The following is a 22,436-nucleotide window of genomic DNA, read 5'->3' on the forward strand; positions in this document are numbered from 1 at the left end:
TTGACTTGAGTGTAATACTTATTGAAGAATAGTGCATAGCAAAATATCCAACATTTGAAATGTAATTCAAGCACTTGTACAGTGTATTGGATATACCCTTGGTTTCTAAAAAACAATTTGCGATTTTGATATTGCATGTCTGTGCAGTATACATGTAATGCAAACAGTGACCATACTGTAGTTCAACCAACCGCTATAAATCATATCACAAATAAATTTATACATGTAAAGTTCATATACCATCAGTAGATATTATGTGTTTGTGCATGTGTTTTGGTGGGTTTTTTTTGTGTGTGTGTATGTGTGTGTAGGTGTGTACCACTGTGTGTGTCCATAATGTATACCTGCATATCAGTCCTTAAATAGTCTGTGTGGGTGCTCAAGTACCCTACTAACCTGTCAAGGGACTTGAAAACTTGAGAGTAGTACAAATGTGCAGTGAAATTTATTTGATAATGACTAGTAACAGACAGGCTTTCATCAGTCAAATTCTAGCTAACAGGTACCAGGTACTCAATATCTGTCGTGAGTTGTTGGCGGTCCGTGATAGTTGTGTTACTTTGGTGTTTTGGGTTTTTTTTTTTCTGGGTCTGGTGAAGAACCATCCGGCAAGGTGTTACTTTCCATGATAGCAATGACACTTGGACCGCTTGGACCGCTTCACAGTGCTAGATTGACACTTGTGAGCCGGTTGTTCTAAAGCTCACCACATGTGTGGATCTTGTGTGCATGTGTCACAGAGTTTTTGTCCATGATCTGACCTCCATGCGCCTGGACTAAGTTTTATTTCCCTTCTGCCATATGTCCTGTGGGGTCATCTGATAATGTCCGAATGGGAAATGGGATAGCCTGGTGCAGATTTTGAGGAAATTCTCTCCTTAAAGTAGAGATTTTCAAGAACATTGCTGTATTTAACACTGTTGTTTCCTGATAGACCACTGCACCAATGTGGTATTGTTCTGGAATGGAGTTGAATTGAATCAACTTATGTTTTGTATTTGCTTGGCTTTTTTGGGGGGAGCACTGGATTCCTGTAAGACCCTGTTTTAACAGACTACACCCTGACAACATCCGGAGAACAAAATTCCTCACCCCAGGCAATAAAACTGCAGGAGAGAGGGAGGGGTAATGTTTAACCATGGAGCTACCAACAGAGATAGTAGCTCCATGGTTTAAAGGGGAAGGCTAGTAACTGATCAGTGGGAATCAGTGGAAATGCTGGGAGATGATTGTTCCAATCCTTATGGGATTCATTCAAGAGTTCATTGTATATCTATTGTTGTGTGAAAATGATTTGCTTCAGAATGGTCTCATATTCAAGTAATGTGCAGTTTAATGCTTCCAGGTTAGCGTCCCTGGTCAGTGACGGAGCATTAATCTGCACATTACTTGAATATGAGACCGTTCTGAAGCAAATTATTTTCACACAACAATAGATATACAATGAACTCTTGAATGAATCCCATAAGGATTGGAACAATCACCTCCCAGCATTTCCACTGATTCCCACTGATCAGTTACTAGCCTTCCCCTTTAACAGACACAACCAGAAAACCTTTTCTGGGTAGGTTTCCTTTTGTAATAACAACCTACCTGTTCACTTCTGAAGGGAATGTGGATACATGCACCTGATCGGTGCTACAGTTGTACAACTGTGGGTGTGTCATTCTGTCTGGGCAATTGCGCATACATGAATCCAGGAGTGTATCATTGGAATGTTACGGCGAGAGCGTCTTAACAAAAAGGGCATTCACGTTATTGTCTGGGTAATGTTTGGGTTAATGTTGGGGTAACTTCCGCATAATTACACTAGCTGGCTAGGGTAGAATTTGGCAAAAGGTGTCACGACAATATCTGAGCAACATTTTGCGTGGATGGTAGGGAGAAAAAAAGATTGCCCTGACATTGTCACAGTAAGTCTGGTTTGAAAGTCTCTCATAAAATGGGGCTCCAGTCTTAAAGCAGCCACTGGGGCACTAGCTGCAAGTCCCTTCCAAAAGACTTTGCAATGAGGACACAGTGCCTTTGCTGAAGTGCTGCAAAGAAGACTCAAATTTTTGACCTCATGATTGATGGCCTATGGTCTTATCCACTGAGGTGCAATGGCACCTCATTTCAGAAATGGCGTAAAAGTGACCTCTAATACTTCTCAGGATATGATTTTCGATTATGAAGAGAGGCCTATTTGAAGAAGTCCCAGTTACAACACTGCCACAGAATAAGTGTGCAATTTATTAATAGTGGTGGGTGGTTTCAAAGTACACCATGTATTATTTCTTGGGTACATATGAGTGTAATCCACAAATGGACCTACTCGAACTCAAGATAATAAATATTAGTTGTTGTTTTGGTGTGTTTTTGTCAGGACCGCACTCACATCTAAGGAAAATGAGAATACGGTATAAGGAACAAAAAAATATTTATACTTAAAGTGGGTTCATTTGTGACCGTGCATCACAAAACCAACAAAAAGTTGGACACCCTGATTTTGCATGAATACTCAAAGTATGAGGTGAAATTTGTGAACCTAATCAATTTTTAGTTTCTGTTTTCTGGAAGAGTAATTCTTCTTCTATGTAATTGTGAATTTTAGGTTTATGAAATGAATGGGAAATTGTGCTCTTAGCAGTTTTTACAGAACATTATTTTTTTGGAATGATGTGATTAGTATGTCTTACAGACCCCTGTTCATTTAATAAAAACCCCTTACTGTTCACTTTCAACTCTGATAACTTTTGAAAGAATAGTGCTAATGTATTTAAAGTTTGTATCCATCATAAAATGTACGTAATGATTGTGACAACTTTCAGTTTAATCCGATAATCCATTCATTGTGGTTATCACTGAGTTTTATATCCTTTTCTTTTTCCTTTTTTTCTTTTTGTCGCATTCATTGCACAGTGCCCAACTTGGTGAGAATAATGACACTTGAATAGACCCTAAAATTCAAAGCCCCTCAGTAAAGACTTCTCAAGATTATATTCACTTTGTATCTATTATTTGAAAGGTTGGTAAAGTCCAGTTCATTTTAGTGATTCAATTTTCAATTCAGTTCAATTCAAATTTATTGAAAACCAAACCAAACATAGTCCCCAGGAAGCACAGCTTGATTCATTATTTCAAAGCTCAGTCTGCTCTTTCAGAATCTGCCCATAACTAAAAATCCATGTCTGGCGACTTTTTGTTGGTTTTGTGATGCAGGGTCACATTTCATTTCACATCAATGGGAACATGTGGTGTAAAGATTACTAACTCTGCAAGAAACTAAAGGGTAGGAAGGCAGATACAATGGATACAAAAGAAAGATGGGGAAACATGAGACATGGCAATATAGAACATAAAATTTTAATATGCAAGACTCAATTGTCTTTGATAAAGTAAGATTCAAGTCTATAATAACTGCTCCCCATGGAGCAGTGTTTCTGAGAAACGAGAATTTTTATGTGAATCTAGTCAGAAGCAAAACTTATGGCATACACGTGCTCCATGGCATAGAATGAATTCTGCTGGTTTACATTGGCACTGTGTAGCACAGTGCTAGAATGACACAGATCAGAGACCATGAGGCGTGTGGCTGTGATATGATGCCCCACCAGCTGGCTAGGATGCCTGGTCTCTGAAAGTTGAAGAGTTTACGGCCACTACTGGCCTGGAATCGTTTCTAGTATTAAAAAGTGACTAGAAAATCCTGGTATTTGTTTGAAAAAAATATACATAATTTCCCTGCCTTTTCGTAGATCTGCTGAATGATGCATGCATAAGATAACTCAAAGTTTGGCTTCAGTTCAGCTTTGAGCTCAATCTAGCTAGCTGGCTTGAAAGCAGGGCTGCAGATTTGGGCTGCGTTTAGATTATCTAAGCTTGAGAGAGAGAATCAAGTTTCAAAACACGTTTGGAATGGTCTTTGCAAACGTGGTTTGAAATGCGATTCTTGGGGTGCTGCATTTAGCTAACCATCATACAATGGTGATTAGAGTGTTGTCACTGCGCAACTGCTTTGTGTTGTTCAACCCGGGAAGTAAAGGTCAACTGTGTACCACCAAACATGCCTCATCATTCACACACAAATAAGGCCAAGTAAAAAAAGAAAGTAGTTTCTCGTCCGGGTTTTTTGAGCAAGGCGATGAGGGAGGTCCTTACTATTTGATATCTTACTATTTTTTCGAGGATTGTCAAAATGAAAGTAATATGTGTTTCTCGTCCGGTAATTCTCAGAAAGGTAACGAGAGAGGGCTTTACTATTTTCTACATCCAATTTATGAAATGAAATATCACTCTGGTAGCTGTGTTATGAGAGACCAGGTCCCAAGTGTATGTCTTGCCTGCACTCTGTGCATTTTCAAACACCATACTTGAAATGAAACTTCATGCATGCAGAAATACATTTGCTTTTTCTTTCCACTACAGATGTCAAGGGAAGAATGTACGACTGAAATAAATTCCATAATATTCAAAACACTGCTTTATTTATCATTGGTGTTTGTGACTTTTTGTGTCCACACAGCTGGTATGTATCTGCATTTCTTCACAGTACAATTGTAGCACATTCAACTGGAAACTGGCTTGTACAATTGCAGATGGATGTCAAAATGATACTGATATGGCATTATAGCATTAAACATTTAAAGATGTTTCTTCATGTTCTAAAATGACATTTGATAATCACTCATCATTTGGATGATGAATGATTGTATACCACACTACAGATGATTCGACTCATGGCCGGGTCCGTGAATTTACATCGTAAAGAAAAGTATCCCGCAGAAATACGAGACAAACCAGAATCCGTGGAAAAGTTATTTATTTTGTAGATACACCCATTTAATAATTCTACATTTGCTGGAAAAGCGCATTCATTTTATCTTCAAAATATAACAATATACATCGCCGTCAGATGCAACGTTACAGAGCAGAGTGTACGGGCCTCTACACAGCTACAGACACGCACACTTTGCCAATAAACGGTGCGGCACGGCCACTGCATTACCGTACCTTCCGACACTGAACGCACATGCACATAGTCACAATGACAGGAAAATGTATACAAACTCCATACGATCCTCACAAGCATTTGTACAGTACAATTCATCCGCCTAAAATATGAGAAACGGGGAAAAATACGAACAATGCGATTGTTCGCAAAATGTTGCCGCTATCGCGTTCACGACGTACCGAGTGCGCTGTACATCACAGCCCAGGCCCGCCCGCGGCCCGCCCATCCAACTACAGTTCGACTGCTTTGTGGAGCAGTGTGAAATGCATGCGTTATTACATACGCACTACAGAAGCTACAGCTGTACTACAGCTAAGCAGAGGACGCAAGGCGTAATTAGAAATGAGACATCACCGTTGGTAGGTGAATATTATTGTCAATTTCTTTTTTCGGCGGCCGAAAAAATAGTAAATATAAAAAAAAAAGTCGATTCGGCAACTGAAAATCGATGCCGGCGGGGAGCGGGCTGGGACGAGAATTATGAATTTCTTGGTATTTTCAGCGCCATTTTGAAAATAGTAAATAGTAAAAAAATCGATGCAGCGGCCAAAATCGATGCGCGCGAGGACGAGAAACTGGTTTCTTTTTTTACTTGGCCTAATGGGCAGAAAACACATCCGGAAACAGCTTGAGGTTGACCTTGAGATATAAAATGCGTTTCAAAATGACAGTGCATTTGTCTACTCACGGAAAGACGATTGTGGTCTCAAACGCGTTTCAAAACACGGTTGCGTTTTTCTAACCCCCGAAAATGCCTTTAAATGCATTTAGGATCATCATTCTGCCTTCGAAAATTTTTAGATACATGCAGCCTACTAAGTAAATTTATACCAAAGGTACAATATGTACAGAATCACATTATAAAACAACAGTGGTACCTGTTGTTTCCAGGCAAAAAAAACACCAATCAAATTAGTATTGTTGAAAGTCAAAACATCATTTTTAGGTCATTAATTTTGGCCTTGGTGCCTCCCTTACCGTCCCTGATGCCCTCTCTAAGAAAAGTTTGAGAGTCAAGGTCAAGCTGGCATTACCCAAATAAAGAAAAGGTCGTGCACATATACATGTACAATGTAGCACTGCAAATGAGTGACTAGGCGTGTCTTCATCAGACCGAAGTTCAAACTACAATGTAGTCGGCTATTTTTGTAGTTTAGAAAAATATCACAATTTTGCGAATGTGAATTTTCATCAGCTCAAAGCCAGCTCAAAGCCAGCTCAAATTATCTCGAAGTTGACGCATGCGTACTTCGCATCGTTACTCCCACAGAACTCTACAGAGTTCTGTGCAGTCAGATCGCAGTGCCCTAACTGCGTGGGCTCTAACGCAGTTCAACCAGAAGCATGGCATTGAGAAAATTTCACGCTGATGGAGAGGCAACCCAAATAGCGTGCCAGTTCATGAATTAGCATGCTATTTCATGAACTAGCCCAAGATTTTAGGGGAAATTTTCTGATCAAATAGCGTGCTATTTGCGTCTTCACTGCACAAATAGCGGGTTATTTTGACAGCGGGCTAGTTTCGAAAGGAGTGTTCTGCAAAACAGTGCACTAATTTTGAAACTTTGGGCTGATGAAGACAGGCCTACTGTGTTTTAGAAGCAGAGGCAGCCCAGTCAAAATGCACCACAGTCAAATTTCTCTCTTTTGTTTTTTCACTTTTCTGCACGGAGAATCCCAACAAAAGCACTTGAGCCTGCATATGACACTAGAAACGTTGCATCAAGGAACTTGCCACATAACAACCCTCTTCTGGTTGGGGCAGACCATTTTATTGTACTGAATAAACAATCAAAATGTCATAGTAGATGTTACGAGAATGCAGGCAACAACAAAAAGAAAAAAGAAAACACTTCAAGCCATTGTGAACTACACAGTTTACAAAAAAAAAAAATAGAATAAAAAACAAGAAGCAAAAGTAGCAACCAGACATCAGCATGTACCGATGGAAGAAAAAACAATTCTGGAATTGTGTAATTGAATAATTGTGTATACCCTAGTATCCACATAGGTTTGCCTATAGATACATGATGTGAAATTCACTATTACTGGTAGTATGAAGGTACTTTAGTCATAAATGCTGGTTGTGCCATATGGCACTGAATTACTTGGAAAACAAATGGTGTGTGTCAATAATCTTGAAATTCAGAATAATGAGAATATAATTTAGGTTAATTGTTACTACTAAACCTAAATATGATTTAGGTTTAGTAACAATCAAATTAGTAACAATCAAATAGGTCATTATTCGTTTTGATGTTGTTTTCCATTGCCTAATCTGTTCTGGGGATGATTTTAGAGAGCCTCAGCGTAAACGGGGAGCGGTCGGGTATTAACAAGGGCATACGTTGTACGCGTCCCCCTACCCAAGATTTGCCTAGATGGCGTGGTATTCTGTGGTGTACGTCAGCTGGCTTTAAAAGATTTTCCTCTGTGTTTTTTTCGCCATGGCAATGGTGCACTCAATCTTGAGGCGATAATACATGTAGTTGTCCCGCTAATTATGAGAGATCAACGTAATCATAACCCTGGCTGCAATCCAGCCCAGCTCTCTCTGGGTGCTCTAAAAGATATTTCCCCACTCTTTTAAACCTGTCTTTATAGTAAACCACCTGTCTATAGCATCCACCTGCTTTTTGTGGTCACCTATCAATTCACGCCCCCCCCCCCCCTCCCTCCAAAAAATACTGCATTGAAGACCTCACCTATGGTGTCCACGTGTTGGATATTTCCAACTGCAACATTTTGTATCTCGTGGTTGCTATTTGATTGTGTATAGAAGTCTTCGATGTCCTTTCTAGGCCGGTCTGAAGAAGAATAGAGGAAAAAATGTCAACAATAGATAATGGCTTAATTTTTTAATAACCTATTTTTTTTATTTTTTTTTGAGTACATGACAACTGTTCAGTATACATTAATTTGATTATATACTAAACATCCAAAGACGTGTACACATGTCTACTACATACAGCAAAGTCAAAAAGGCCGCAAAATGAAAATGAAATATGTATAGTCATTCTCAAGTCTTGTTAATCCAAAAGCTTGCATTCCAACGAACTTTCAGATTTATGAACCTTACTTCTTTTTCAGAGTAAATAACCTTTGAAATAAGAAGTTGTTTTTTTTTATGCCTCCGCAACGAAGTGGCCGGAGGCATTATGTTTTCGGGTCGTCCGTCCGTCCGTCCGTCCGTCCGTACGTCCGTACGTCCGTCCGTACGTCCGTCCGTCCCGTTTTGTTTTTGTCGATATCTCAAGAACCGTGTGGTGGTTTTACATCAAACTTGGTATGAGGGTATATCCTTGGAGGATAATACTTTGTGTGGATTTTAGGGTCACTGGGTCAAAGGTCAAAGGTCACAGGTTATTTTGTGAAAAAAATTTGAAATTTCATATTTTTCTCCATATCTCGCAAATGGTTCAAGGTATCTTCATGGAACTTAGTATATATGCTTGTACCGATGGGCAATGATTATGTAGGGAAGTTGGGGGTCATGGGTCAAAGGTCAGGGGGGTCAAAGGTCAAGGTCAACTCCTCAAAATATCAGTACTTTCCTTAAAATGCAATATGCCTGAAGGTGTTTTTTTTTTTAACTTGATGTATGGCATGTATTACCCAATATATATTTTTGGGGAAGTTTCTTGCCGAAAGGTCAAAGGTCAAAAGGTAAAAGGTCAAGTGAAAGGGCTAAATTGCACTTTTTCCTCCATATCTCGAAAGTAACTCAAGGTATCATCATGAAACTTACATATTTATGCATGTTCAACCTAACAGTGATTCTCTTTGGAACTGTGAGGTCAAAGGTCAAAGGCCAGGTTTAGATAATGCTATTTTCCCATTTGATACTGAAATTATGCTTTTTCTCAATACCTTGAAAATTACTCAATGCATAAACTTATAAAAGGGTCAAAAGTCAATTAAAAATCATCAGTTCCCCAAATACCTGCACTCTGACATTTTAATCATTCATCCAATTGAACCTAGTTCTAGGAAAGTGAACATTCAGCACATTTGTGTCAAACCTGTCATTTTAATATTTTGCCACTTGTGTGAAACTGTCATCACACATTGTCAAGACATTGTACTATAGACCTATTAGGAGAACCATGCATTATGGCGGAGGCATATCAGTAGCCGTAGTGATATATCTAGTTTTTTTCAGAATAACAAAATGTAACCATGTAGTCTTCATGTATGCTCTGTATAGTGAACTCAGATATATTTTAACAGCTGATATAATCTGTGATTTGTCTAGATTTCCTTTGTCAATGCAATTTTTTTTTCTTTTGTTTTCCTTAATTTTGCAGATTTCCTTCTACTCACCAACCCCAAAGAGGCACAAGATTATCATAGAGTCAAAGGCATTTCCCAGTGACCACGTGAGTAAAGATTTAAGCATTTTTCTACTCTCTATCTTTTGTGTGTGTTGTTGATTTCATGTCAATCTTTGTATGGTTGCATTTATATGGTTAACTTTTGGGGGCCATTATCCATTGTTGCTTCCAGACTCACTTTTAAAGCAAAACTTTTCCATGCGCTGATTCAAAATGCGTAAAAAGGTGCAATTACACTCAGTGACTCTCTCTAATCACAGTCACTGGGGCATCGTCAATGCAAATCATGCTTTATGATCAGCAGGTCTCTCCCTAAACACGCATTTAATTGGGAAGCATAAACACAAGATCACATACGCGGAACAGTTTGCTGCAGTCAGGGTTTTAGTTTTTCATCAATGCATGTTCACGAAGTAGGCTCTTTCTTGGTCTAAAAAAAAAAAAAAAAAAAAAAAAAAAAAAAAAAAAATTAAGCATTTTTGCAGAACCCCCTCATGAACAGCCCTTTGGATGAGTGTTTTTTATCACATTTCTAAAGGCTGATTCTGCCTCTGCAAATTGAGCATATAGACACACCCTAAGTGTGTCTTGACTTAACATTTCACCTTTTTTTAGCCTGCCACATCCCAGAAACCACTATTCTGTGGTTTATTATAGAGTCATGCTATTACAATTTTTACAGTCATGAGCATTTTATAAAGTGGAATAAACAAATTTTGCTTGTATATCATTCTTTGCTGTCCATACACTTGTTTGTCTGTGCATGTTCTGTTTGTGGTTGGTTGGTTTGTTTGTTTGTTTGTTTTTGTAGAATCTCCAAAAGTATCTTCCTTTGTAAGAGTTGAGTTAATTCTTGAATTGGCTATGCACTTTAGAATATTACAGTTTTTGTTTTTTACTCACATTAGATGTCATGTATAAAAGTGTTATGAATTCCTTAACTGATTTTGTGCAATGAACTTAATAACCAGCCAGTATCTGAACTTTGTCTGAGTATAAGATATGCAGCAAGAATCAAACTTGCATATTTAATGGTAATGAGGAAATCCTTTCAGTGCAACAATATATTACCCTATCATTGTAGTTGAAAAGGTTTGCCTGTTTTGATGTATGTGAATGCCAGAGGCATATCTCCCCATCAAAGGCTTTAATAGGATTTCCTTTTGCTGTGCATAAAAAGCTGATGAGAATGGGTTTCTTTTCTGGAGTGTCTCGAGTGTATAAGTAGCATAGTAATAATAAATTATGATTTAAAGGGAGGGACTATGCCCACCGTTTTCCTACACAATCAAAGCTAACGAGTAAAAGAGCTAAGAAGCTACCTGTCTGTAACTGATTCATAATTAATGCTTTTATTGGGGTTTCCTTGAAGGCTTTGTGTGGTGGTGGTGGTATGTGTGTGTGTGTACGATATGTGTGTTTGTATTTGTGTAGCATTATAGAATTGTGAACGTGTAATAATAATTTTCCAGCAGCAAAAATTGGAAACCTACACACAGAGTCATAATGGACATGTCTTTCACCTCAAATACCGATCTTAGAGACATTCACCTAGCCAAAAAAGCAAAAAACATGCACAAAAAATAGAGTTTTTACACTCTCGGAAAAACACAGAAACTTTCTGTTGTTTTGGGGGAAGTTCACACATTTGAGAAAAGCTGGAATATCAGGTTTTGGTAAGTAGTGCACATATGCAAAGTCTTACTAGCAGCTATCTTTGAGTGTAGGCATGCGAGCAGATTTACCCCGCTAAAGGCAGGTGTCACATGACCAAAAACTAGAATAAATCTGGCAAGCCAGGAATGAGCATTGACACTGGTTAGAAAAAAAATAATAATAAAAATACAAAAACAGTAAACGGCAGAGTTTTCATAAACTTTACTGCTAGAGATAATTTGTCCATTCATTTTTTTTTATGCCTCTGCCACAGAGTTTTGCCTGAGGCATTTTATTTTTTTTTTTTTGTAGTTGAACATAATATATACAAAAAGCTATATTTTTTCGGTGGCTGTTTAAAGGGGAAGGCTAGTAACTGATCAGTGGGAATCAGTGGAAATGCTGGGAGATGATTGTTCCAATCCTTATGGGATTCATTCAAGAGTTCATTGTATATCTATTGTTGTGTGAAAATGATTTGCTTCAGAACGGTCTCATATTCAAGTAATGTGCAGATTAATGCTCCGTCACTGACCAGGGACGCTAACCTGGAAGCATTAAACTGCACATTACTTGAATATGAGACCATTCTGAAGCAAATCATTTTCACACAACAATAGATATACAGTGAACTCTTGAATGAATCCCATAAGGATTGGAACAATCATCTCCCAGCATTTCCACTGATTCCCACTGATCAGTTACTAGCCTTCCCCTTTAAATGCCCCTATTGTGTGAAATGGTAGCTTATTTGGAAATGTGAAAAATTGCAAGTTTTGACAATGTCCATACCTGGAGCAAGTGGAGGCAGAGGTAGTGTTTGTTGGGTTTTTTTTTTTTTTCAATCCCCTCTCCCACCTCACCCGAGCACATGATGAATTCTACCTGTTAGAGAGTGTTGTAATTTTCTATCCCTTGTATGCTCTGAAGATGCAATGACCTGGATTAAGCAATACAGTGTACCTATTAAATTGGCGCTGTTCACAAAGTTTCATGTTTATTATTGAATTCTGAGCTAAATAGCCCTAAATACTACCAGAGTGTATTGTGTAAATATGAAACCACTATATGTCTACATGTATTATGTCAGTGTTCTGTGTTGGGTCAGCTCATTCACCAAAGTTTTAGAATTGTTTTCTTTCTTTCTTTCTTTCTTTTTTGTTCATTAAACCATGGCAAAGTAAAAGTGTAGAAATATTTGGGTATTTTAGGGTCTGCTATGGAGGCCACACTATTTCTTGTGTATTACTTGCGTGTGCTGTGCCTTGTTCCATGCGAATGTTCACGGTTGAAGCTCTGTCAATGAAAGTACAAGGTTGTAAATTTGCATAGGAAGTAGCATCTGGATTAGAACAGTCCCCCCACCCTCAACCTCCCTGCCCCTGAGTGGGGTGAGGATGCTGTGAGTACAGACCTCATACAAGAGAACTGCATTACTCGATTCATACATTCATACATTGCATCTCGATTCAAGCTTGGAATACAGTTGAACAACGCAGCATAAAATCAGGTGGACGTACATGTACCCTAGCAGGCAGCTGTCTAGAGCAGTCACCCCCCCCCCCCCCCCCATTGGCATCAAAGACCTTGACTACCCTCTAGCTACGTGCTTTGGCAATAGCTTGATCTGCCCTGCTTTTTTGTCAGCATTTACTAATCCATCCAAATTTGACCTAGAATTGATAAAGTTAAAAAGGGATAGTACAGTTTTGGTTGAGACCTAATTTCAGGTTTCTAACTTTTTTGGGGTGAGATAATGAGAAACGTCTTATAAAATATGAAAAAGCATGTAATTCTTTGAGGAATTCAACGTTTATTTGATGAAAATTGGTTTTGAAATGGCTGAGATATCCAAAAAAGAGTGATTCTAATGAAGTGTGGGACCCACACTTTATTACGATCGCTTTGTTTTACTTTGTTTCTGGATGTTTCAGTCACTCCAAACCTGATTTTCATCAAATAAACTTTGAATTCCTCTTAAAATGGTATGGTCTGTACTATATCATAAGTGTTTTCTTGGTATCTCGCAAAAAGTTAAAGCCCAATTCTCATCTCCACCAATACTGTACCATCCCTTTAACAAACCCATGACCTACACTCACAGGTGTAGCAGAGTGTCTCAGTTCTGCAGGAAGGCCAAGCTAACACAATATGAATTTTTTAAGGGGCATTGAATAAAATCTATTCAGTGATGGTTAGTTTCCCCGACAAACAAACAAAAAATCCAACTCTAGCATGCATGCCTATTGGCAACCAAAGTGCAGTAAGGGTTAATGGTAGCCATTGGTCTAAGACCCCGTTTACACTGCCTGACCACTTTTAGGCCGGCCCAAATTGCGGTACTCGGTGTGCGTTTACATCAAGAATTTGGGCCGGCCTATATATAAATATTCTGACGGTAGCGGCGCTCTGCATGTGAACAATGATTTCATTGGAGCGCACCAGCGGGAAATGTGTATTGTGTACGTATGCAATTCTGTGAACTGAATACCTGGGGATGTAATGACTATTTTGTCCGACACAGAGCATGGATTTTGGGATAATTCAAATCACAAATAACGTCACATCACCGCCACTACCCAACAAAAAGCAATTTCACAGAACTTTTCTCACCATCCTTACCTATGCACAAATTTTCTGGAGTGAGGAAAAAAAATTACAGAGATGAAACATTGTGAGACATTGCAGGACAGAATTCTCTGCTCCTTCAAGACAAGACAAGACAGCATGCACGATATAAGCACTCATAACATTACGCAATTACGTCACGATCGCTGCGGAAAGGAAGCGGGACTCGCATTTGGTACCGCATTTGGGCCAGCGTGCGTTTACACCAAGGATAGGTCGGCCCAGGGCCGGCCCGAGACAGCCTCCGGAGCTTGTCCAAATGCGGGTCCAAATTTGGTACCGCATTTGGGCCAGCGTGCGTTTACACTGACTTTTAGGCCGGCCCTTGGCCGGCCCAAAAGTCGGTGTAAACGGGCTCAAATGTGGACAATGACCATTGTCTGTCCTTCGGCAATATCTATGCGATGCAGTGGCCGTGTCCATAGTGGTCAAGTATGCGAGGTAATGGTCAGTGATGCATGCATACCCACCATTGGAGTGCCAAGTTTGTGAATTCGCAAAACTGTGTCATCCTGCCCAAGTCATATGTGTGTGCCTTGTGTTGCTACTCTGCTTGTGCCCTGTGAAGTGTGTTTAATAGTTATGGCATGCACACGGATGGATTAGCCTGACGGTAATATTGCCCACCTTATTCAGAGGAATGCAGGCTCTCCACCTGCATCCCAAAACCTCTGAAACAGATCCAAAAGGATGCAGATATTGTGGCACATCAAACTTGCTCGCCTAAATGTCATTGGCTTGTGAAACATGCCCGAAATGTCATCACCATTGATGCCACATACTTTGTAAAATGGTGTATTTCATTATGGTACCAAGTACAGTACATTACCCTATTAGTGGGGGGCCTTGCATGTGTTATTTTTGATTTTCAGTTCAAGTTGATGTAAAAGTTTAATTTTTGGTACCATTGTAAAGGTAATTGTCTATAGATCAATTTTGATTCGAGTGTCAAGCACACAAGTAAGAAATACTCAAAATGGCCGCCAAAATCCAAGATGACCGCCAACTTCTAGACTTTTGTCAAAAAATTGGATAAAACTCTCCATTTGAAGTGATTTAAGTGCTGAACCTGATATTTTCAAGGGTAATGAGATTATTGGACACATTTAGAAATAAAAACAATTAATGCCTTTTGCTTAATTTGCATAAATTTACATAAATTCCATTTTTTAAGCTTTTTTCCTGTAAAAAAATACAATTATTTAGAGACAAAATGTATATAAGAAATGAAATAATCACAAGGAAATGATAAGGAAAGAATTACAGCGAAATCTTCCGGAAATGTCCTAAAATACATTTTCAGCACATCCGATGAATAGGGGGTCAATAGCTCAATGTTTTACAGAGGCGTTATACTCCAAAGAAAGGTCTTGGAACTGCTAGCGCACCCATTTGAAGTGATTTAAGTGCTGAACCTGATATTTTCAAGGGTAATGAGATTATTGGACACAGTTAGAAATAAAAACAATTAATGCCTTTTGCTTAATTTGCGTAAATTTACATAAATTCCATTTTTAAGCTTTTTTCCTTAAAAAATACAATTATTTAGAGACAAAATGTATATAAAAAATGAAATGATTGCTATACAGAATCAGAGCGTATGTGAGTTTTGTCCTGGCAGCTCATATTACAGGATATAACAGTAGTTGTTGAATTCATGTTCATGGAATACAGCAGTGAACACAGAAATGTACACATGCACGTTACATGATCAGGAGTTGATATTTTCACATGTTGTTAGATTTGCGAATAGTACCCAGATCGCAGAGTTCCCACAAATAACCCCAGGAAAACAGGTACGGTATGAAGTCTAAAGATTGTCTTTGATGCGTTTGAGGTGACAAAAAATGATGTCAAGTATCAAAACTAAATGCAATCGTAGAATTTGCTTTGTGTTTGCTCTGTGTTGTGGGCTGCTCAGGTACAGCCCTGTCACGATTTATACAGCGACTGGGCTGTGTATAGTTAGTGTACAGTGTATTTACATAATAAAAAAATTTGTATGTGTATGCACAGGCCTGTCACATCATTATCACAGCAAGTCATGACTGGTATTCTTAGTGGTCTCAGTCTGGTGGCCCCTGGCTGGGCCCCCTGCCTTGGGCCAGCACTTAGGCTCCTGGCCTCGGCCCGGCCTTGGGCCCCGTGAGCCCCTGGGCCCCTGGGCCACCGGGCCCCAGGCCCCCCGGGCCTGGGCCCACTTGGGCTCTGGGCCCCTGATTCTGGGCTAAGGCCCGTGGCCTTGGGTCCGGCCTTAGGCCCCGCCTTTGGCCCGGCTGTACTTTGTACATGGTCTATGTGAAATCAAGCTTGTCTGTAACTGTATAATTACAAATAATTACAAATAATCACAAATGATCAACAGGTCCATACTATGAATATATGATATAAATATATGAATATATGATTATATGATTATATGAATATATGAATATATATGTAATATATATATTATTATATATGATTACATGAATGTGATCAGGCGTTCTGTTACGGTGTCAGATCTGCAGTCATTCATATATAGCAAATTTTATGCATGTATAAATGGCATACATTCATGTGTACAGTACAATGTATGCTACACTACCGCTATGAAGAAACTTAATGCTCTACCGGGAAAACCGTTCCTTACTGGTAAAATATTGTCTTACAGATCTGCTTTCATTCAAGCATTAACCGTTTGAAAACCGTTGCAAAGCTGACATGACTACCGGGAAAATACTCACGTAAAGAGAGGGCTTACCGTTGGCACAACTTTTACCGTACCGTACCGTTGTTACCGTACCTTTACCGATAGTGCGCGAGTACTGCAGAGCGCGCGCCCGCAAATCTGTACTTCTACCAAAGATAGTAGATAACAAGATACGAAGGCGCGCAATAAAAATGGACACATTATGGCTACCCTACATGACGATACAAAAGAGAGCTAAGTACAAACTCAGTACACCTAGGAACATCATTCATTTCCAAAGGTAGCCGCTGCTGCTGTTTATCAAGCGTCAAGGCAGCGCGTCTCAGGTAATAAATGTTTCCAGCAATGGTTGGGAAATAATAAACAGCTAACACTTTCTGAAACACAATAATGAATTTAGTGAAAAATATGTCAGATTTAATTGTTATATTTAATCCACAACACTTACACATCTTCATAATATCCTATTGATATTCTTTTGAATGTTCCTCCCTGTAAAAAACCAAAAAAAAAACCAAAAAAAACCTTATCGATGCTTCTTTTTTTTGCCAGCAAGTCATGAAGAGGGACCTTGCTGTGGTCATAAGAGGTGCGATGTTGCTGTGCACACCTTTTTATACTGGAAAACACATTGGCTCATGGCTATTGACTGGTTTACTTGACAGGCGCAGTGGAGCACCCTAATTATCTCGCAGAAATCCATCGGCAGCCGAGCCTCATTTGCATAAAGTAAACAACATGTACTCGCGTAGTTGAGAAAAAGTAAACAACTTCTCAAGCTAATAACAATTTAAGGAAACCTATTTTCGGATTAAAATTGAGTTAGTTTGAATTTGAAAACATGTCCGAATATGCACATATAACATATTAAAGGATTTGACAATGATAAAATGTGAAATTTTAGCGAAAACCTGGCGAGCAAAATTACCAAAAATATGCCTCGAAAATCATCCTAAAATTCACAAAGTGTGATTGCGGAACCAAAGCGCCATTCGAACAAAGTACACCGAAATTTATTTATCTGCTTGCATTTTAAATGTCATACCGTAATATTCCCGGCCATGGTTGTGTCGGAAAAAAACAGAAGGTGATGTCAAAAATGACACGAACACAAAGTGTACGGGTTGGTCCCATGTATATATAATCGCGTGACTGTAGCGTTGCATGTCACAGCACACACAACGCTTTGCTGCATGCAGCGTGCGCGGCAGCAGCTCAGCAGTCACCGCCGTGCGACACTCAGCAAAATTGACTGCGTCACATAGTATGCAAACCAACAATGAGCACGAAATCCTGAATCTCACGTACCACGCATGCCCAATATTACGGGAAAAGAAATGACGTCATTTTCAATTGTTTCGCTTACTACAATTTTCTATTCCAAACCCTGTAGAAACATGTTGATTTCTCAAAAAGTACAGGTGGAACCAAGCGAAAACTTTCACCATATATGGATTGAGGCCTGATAAACTTATGTTGCCAATTTCGGACACATTGGAGCCCGGCCATAGTCCAGTCGGAAAAAAACAGAGAGCATGTTTTGCGAGAGGTGATTTTCAAAACGCTTTAATATCTCAAGTTCTAGTGCAGCAAATTTCATAATTTTTTCATCAAAAGGAAGGTTTTTAAAAACTTAGATAGTGTGGGAAGTTTGAGTTTACTAGCGGCACGCATAGCGGCACAAGGAGAAGGTAAAGATTTGACTTTTTCATGCACACAGTTTCGGGCAGCCGTGGATGCCCATTGGAAATTCAAATAGAACGGGGCGATAATGAGATGCAAATTGGGGTGCTCCACCGCGCCTGTTGATAACCAGAAATTTTCATTAATTTCCTGAGGAGCTAAGATTCACAGAATCAAAATGCATGTTTGAAATTCCTTATCTATGCTACATGTACTGGCTATGCATTGAATGCCAGTGGTAATTCATGAACATTCTATGCCTCGATAATTGCTGTCGGGCTCTAATTCATGAACATTTCATGCTGCAAATATTTTGGTTTTACAGCCTCTGTGTGTATGTGTGTGTGTGTGTGAGAGAGAGAGAGTTTTGTTTTTGTTTGTTTTTGTTTTTGTTGGGGGCTTTTATTTGCTATTGGGGGTTAGTATTTATGTTTGGCAACCTTGGCTGCCACACCACAGGGCATATGCAATATGTATGAATAATTCCCACGATTCAATAGCAATCACTGGAGATTATTATCTAGTATTATCTCGTTCTCTATCTCTCTTTCAGTATGCTGCTGAATCACAGATTCGTCTCCATGGTTATGATCCAGCCACCAGCCTCATTTGCATAGAACCTAGAAAGGTATGAGTGTATGGATATACATATAAGAGTCAAGTGGATGAAATATGATTGCCATCATTGTACGCTGGAAGCTTTAAAGAGACGGTACAGTTTTGGTTGAGATGGGGATTCAGATTCTAACTTTTTGTGAGATAATTAGAAACCACAATACAAATTTGTATGTGGAATATTAAAGAGCAATCAATTCTAAGAAGAATGAAACAATTTATTTGATAAAAATCAGTTTTGAGATGGCTGAGAAATCCCCAAACAAAGAAAACAAAGTGGTCCTGAATAAAGAGGGAACTCACCTTTTGTTAGGAACTCTTTGTTTTTGAATATCTAAGCCATTCAAACCTGATTTCCATCAAATAAATATTTGATTCCTCTTAGAATTGTATGCACTTTAATGTTTTATATATTGTGTTTTCTGATTTTCTCTCAGAAAGTTAAAACCTGAATCCCCATCTCAGCCCAACCTTTACAATCCCTTTAAAGGTTGCATATCCTTTCTGCAAATGTCACAAGATTTTGCATAGTTGGAAGATAATTTCTCCCAATATCTTGTATGAAATCTCATCTTAAAGGAGACCTCCGGATGATTTTCAGATTTTTACATTTGATCAACTATAAATTAGTTATACTGAGGACAGAGTTTCAGAATTTGTGATAATTGGGATGAAGAATAAGAATATTTTCAAAATTTAGAACAAATTGCAATGAACAAGGATGATGGCATGGCAGAGTCACCATAAGAATGCGTGAGTTGGGGCTCAAGGAAGCAGAACAAAAGAAGAAAGCATGCATAGATTATACACAGGTGAACTCGCAAGCAAGCGGTATTGTAATGAAATTACACTGCTACATTTCTGAAATGTGTGAACCTCCTATGTCATCATCCTTGTTCAGAGTAATTTGTTTAAGATTTTTCAAAGTATTGTTTCTCTGCTCAAGAACCACAATAAATTCCACAAATCTATACATGGAGTTGTCGATTTATGTACTACATGATGTGAAATTATGAAAATCGTCTGGAATGTCCCTTTAATACACCTCAGAGTTTTTGAAAAAGACATTAAAAATGTATACCCCATAAGCCATGTAAGTGAAGAATATGCTCCCCTTTTGTACGAAGAAAAACAACTGGAATTGTTGTTTTTTAGTTTGTTTGTTTTGTGTGTGTTTTTTTGTCGGAATAAATTCACTGAATATCTATAGTATTTATCTCCCCTCCATCATAGAGATGTTCCAGTTTTATTGTTCTGAGGAAAGACCTAAATTACCTACCTCTACATCATACCAGCTTTTGGAAGAAATATTGTTTTTCATGATTACAAAAGGGACAGAAATACTTTTAAGTCTTTGGTAAACTCTGTCATTATCAATTACTCATACAAAGTTCAGTATTAACAGAGATGTTATTCAAATTCATGAAATTCTTCTGTCCAGATGTTTTCATTGCAACTGATTGACAAATTACCCTATATCAATGTAATGTATACATCAACATGAAGATTAGAACCAACACTTGCTGTCGGGCGAAAGCTCGGTGGTCTAGTGAAGATGACGCCTGTCTGGAGATCAGGAGGTCGTAGGTTCGAATCCTGCTCGAGTATGTACGCCCATGATTTCTTTTATCATGGCTACTACTAAAACACTGATCAATTCAGTGCTTATTTACGTCGATGTAGGGCCATTTGTCAATCAGTTGCAACAGAGATTTTTACTTCAGAGTCTTTGTGTAGAATCGGCACCGTTTTGGTCATGCCCCAGAATGCAGAACGAGCTTGAGAGGCATTGTGACTGGTGCAATAATTGCAGTCGCCATAGCAACAGCTTACGTGTGTGCAACAGAGTACTATGTTGCAGTCGCCGTTGAAGAATGGAATGCCGTGTAGTGGAAGATGGAAAAAAAAAAACACAGATGGTCAGGCTAGCAAAATTGACTAGCAACCAGATGGAGAAATGGACAGACAGACAAACAGACAGATGTATAGACAGATAGAGAATAACACAATCAATAAGATAGATACAAGTAGACAACCATACCAGACATGCAGTTAACAGAAAAAGATATCAGCAGATAGATAGATTTCCAAAGCACATAAACAGGCAAAGCAAGATAGACAGATATACATGTACAGACAGGCTAGTAAGACAGACAGTCATTGAGATAAATAAATGTATAGATAGACATACAAGCAGATAACATCATTACTGTACGAGCTGAAATTTTCGCGTACAGATATTTTCGCGAATTGCTACTAGGAGGACATTTTCACGTGTTGTTAATTTCGCGGTTGCGAGGTCTAACTGTACTTATCTATTCGCACGTTGTTATTTTCGCGTGTTGTTATTTTCGCGGTTCAAAGGTGATTCGCGAAATTCGCGAAAATCAAACCACCGCGAAAATTTCAGCTCGTACAGTATTTGGTAGGGGAAAAAAATCTATGATTCCACAACTTTTAGTTTCATGAACTTTATTGATGGTATATCTATTTATTCAGTTAAAAAAAAAAAAAAAAAAAACTTCTTTGCCAGAGGTTGAAGTGGAATGATTTAGCAAAGTATGAGGAGTACATTAATTGATGAAGCAAAACAAACAATGACTATGAACAAATACAGGATAAAATACAATTCAAAATTAGAATTGATATATCATTTTATCCATTCAACTCTGAAGGGCAAAAAGAGAGAAAAAAGAGAGATTGGAGATGCTACTATGTCCAGAGGTAATAGAAAACTAGTTTGCGATAAACATAAACATTTTTACTTAATAGTGGGAGGGGTAGTACAATAGCATAATCAGTAGAGCAAGGTGTTTTATTGGTTGTAATGGAATGATGAACAAAATACAACGATAAAACAATCTGTTCGCCTTATTGCACTCTAACGTGAAAGACCCTGTAGCATGGGGATTCATGAAGTGGGAAGGCTGGACAATTCAGACATATTTGAGAATCTCCATGAAATGAATTTCATATAAAATATTATGATAAATTGTGAAAGCATGACATCAACTAGCTGAGTTGGATATTCACAAGGACTGGTCAATAAATGATTTCCAAAAACTTGTGAAAGTTAGAAATGTCATATCTTCCTTATTTCTTAACCAATTTTTGGTCATTTTGAAACGTTTTGTAGGGATTTTTTTTTCTCTTTCTCTTGGAGTTTATTCATATTTGGGGTGGATTTCCTCTTTAACCTGTTTAGGACAGGCTGATCTTGCTACAATACGCATTTCCCATAGACCCTTGCCAGAGTTTATGCGGGACTTGTCCCCAAAGGTTCATAACTTGATCATGGTGTGATGTGCACTGTAGCTGTTTTCTCTTCAAAATAAAAAAATGCAATGAAAACCAACTATGTTTTGTTTTGATTTTTTCCTCTGTATTAAGGGAGAATATGGCTTGAGGACAGAAGATGTTCTGAGCGTAATAGAGAAGGAGGGAGACAGCGTTGCCGTGGTGATGCTGGCAGCTGTCCAGTTTTACACCGGTCAGCTCTTCGACATGCCTGAAATCACCAAAAAGGGCCATTCCAAGGTACGTTTTAGTGTGGATATGCATTCACCATCGTCCAGTTACATACCAGATTTATTATCTCCGCCAAGGGAGGAGGTTATGTTTTCATTACCATTGGTTTGTACGTTTGGTCGTTCGTTTGTCCGTGTGCAAAATAACTCAAAAAGTAGTTAACGGATTGGGATGAAACTTGCAGGAAAGGTTGAGAATGACACGAGTAACAAACGATTAACTTTTGGTAGTGATCTGAGAATTTTAGGGGAATTTATGGAGGATTTTGATATTTTGGCAGGTAGGGTGAATGAACTTGGGAGTTCAG

The 22,436-nt window shown here is 38.7% G+C and overlaps 1 protein-coding gene across 1 annotated transcript in view; it reads left to right on the top strand.

Annotated features, from left to right (window-relative positions):
* Positions 1-22,436, top strand: part of LOC140239414 (kynureninase-like) — a 58,735-nt gene that overhangs the window by 16,739 nt on the left and 19,560 nt on the right. Inside the window, exons 6-8 of the mRNA XM_072319253.1 lie at positions 9,301-9,372; positions 18,540-18,614; positions 21,992-22,138. Of these exons, the coding sequence (XP_072175354.1) occupies positions 9,301-9,372; positions 18,540-18,614; positions 21,992-22,138 (294 nt within the window). The remainder of the gene's footprint in view (positions 1-9,300; positions 9,373-18,539; positions 18,615-21,991; positions 22,139-22,436) is intronic.

Source organism: Diadema setosum, chromosome 16, assembly GCF_964275005.1.
Source record: "Diadema setosum chromosome 16, eeDiaSeto1, whole genome shotgun sequence".
In the NCBI taxonomy this organism is placed as follows: Eukaryota; Metazoa; Echinodermata; class Echinoidea; order Diadematoida; family Diadematidae; genus Diadema; species Diadema setosum.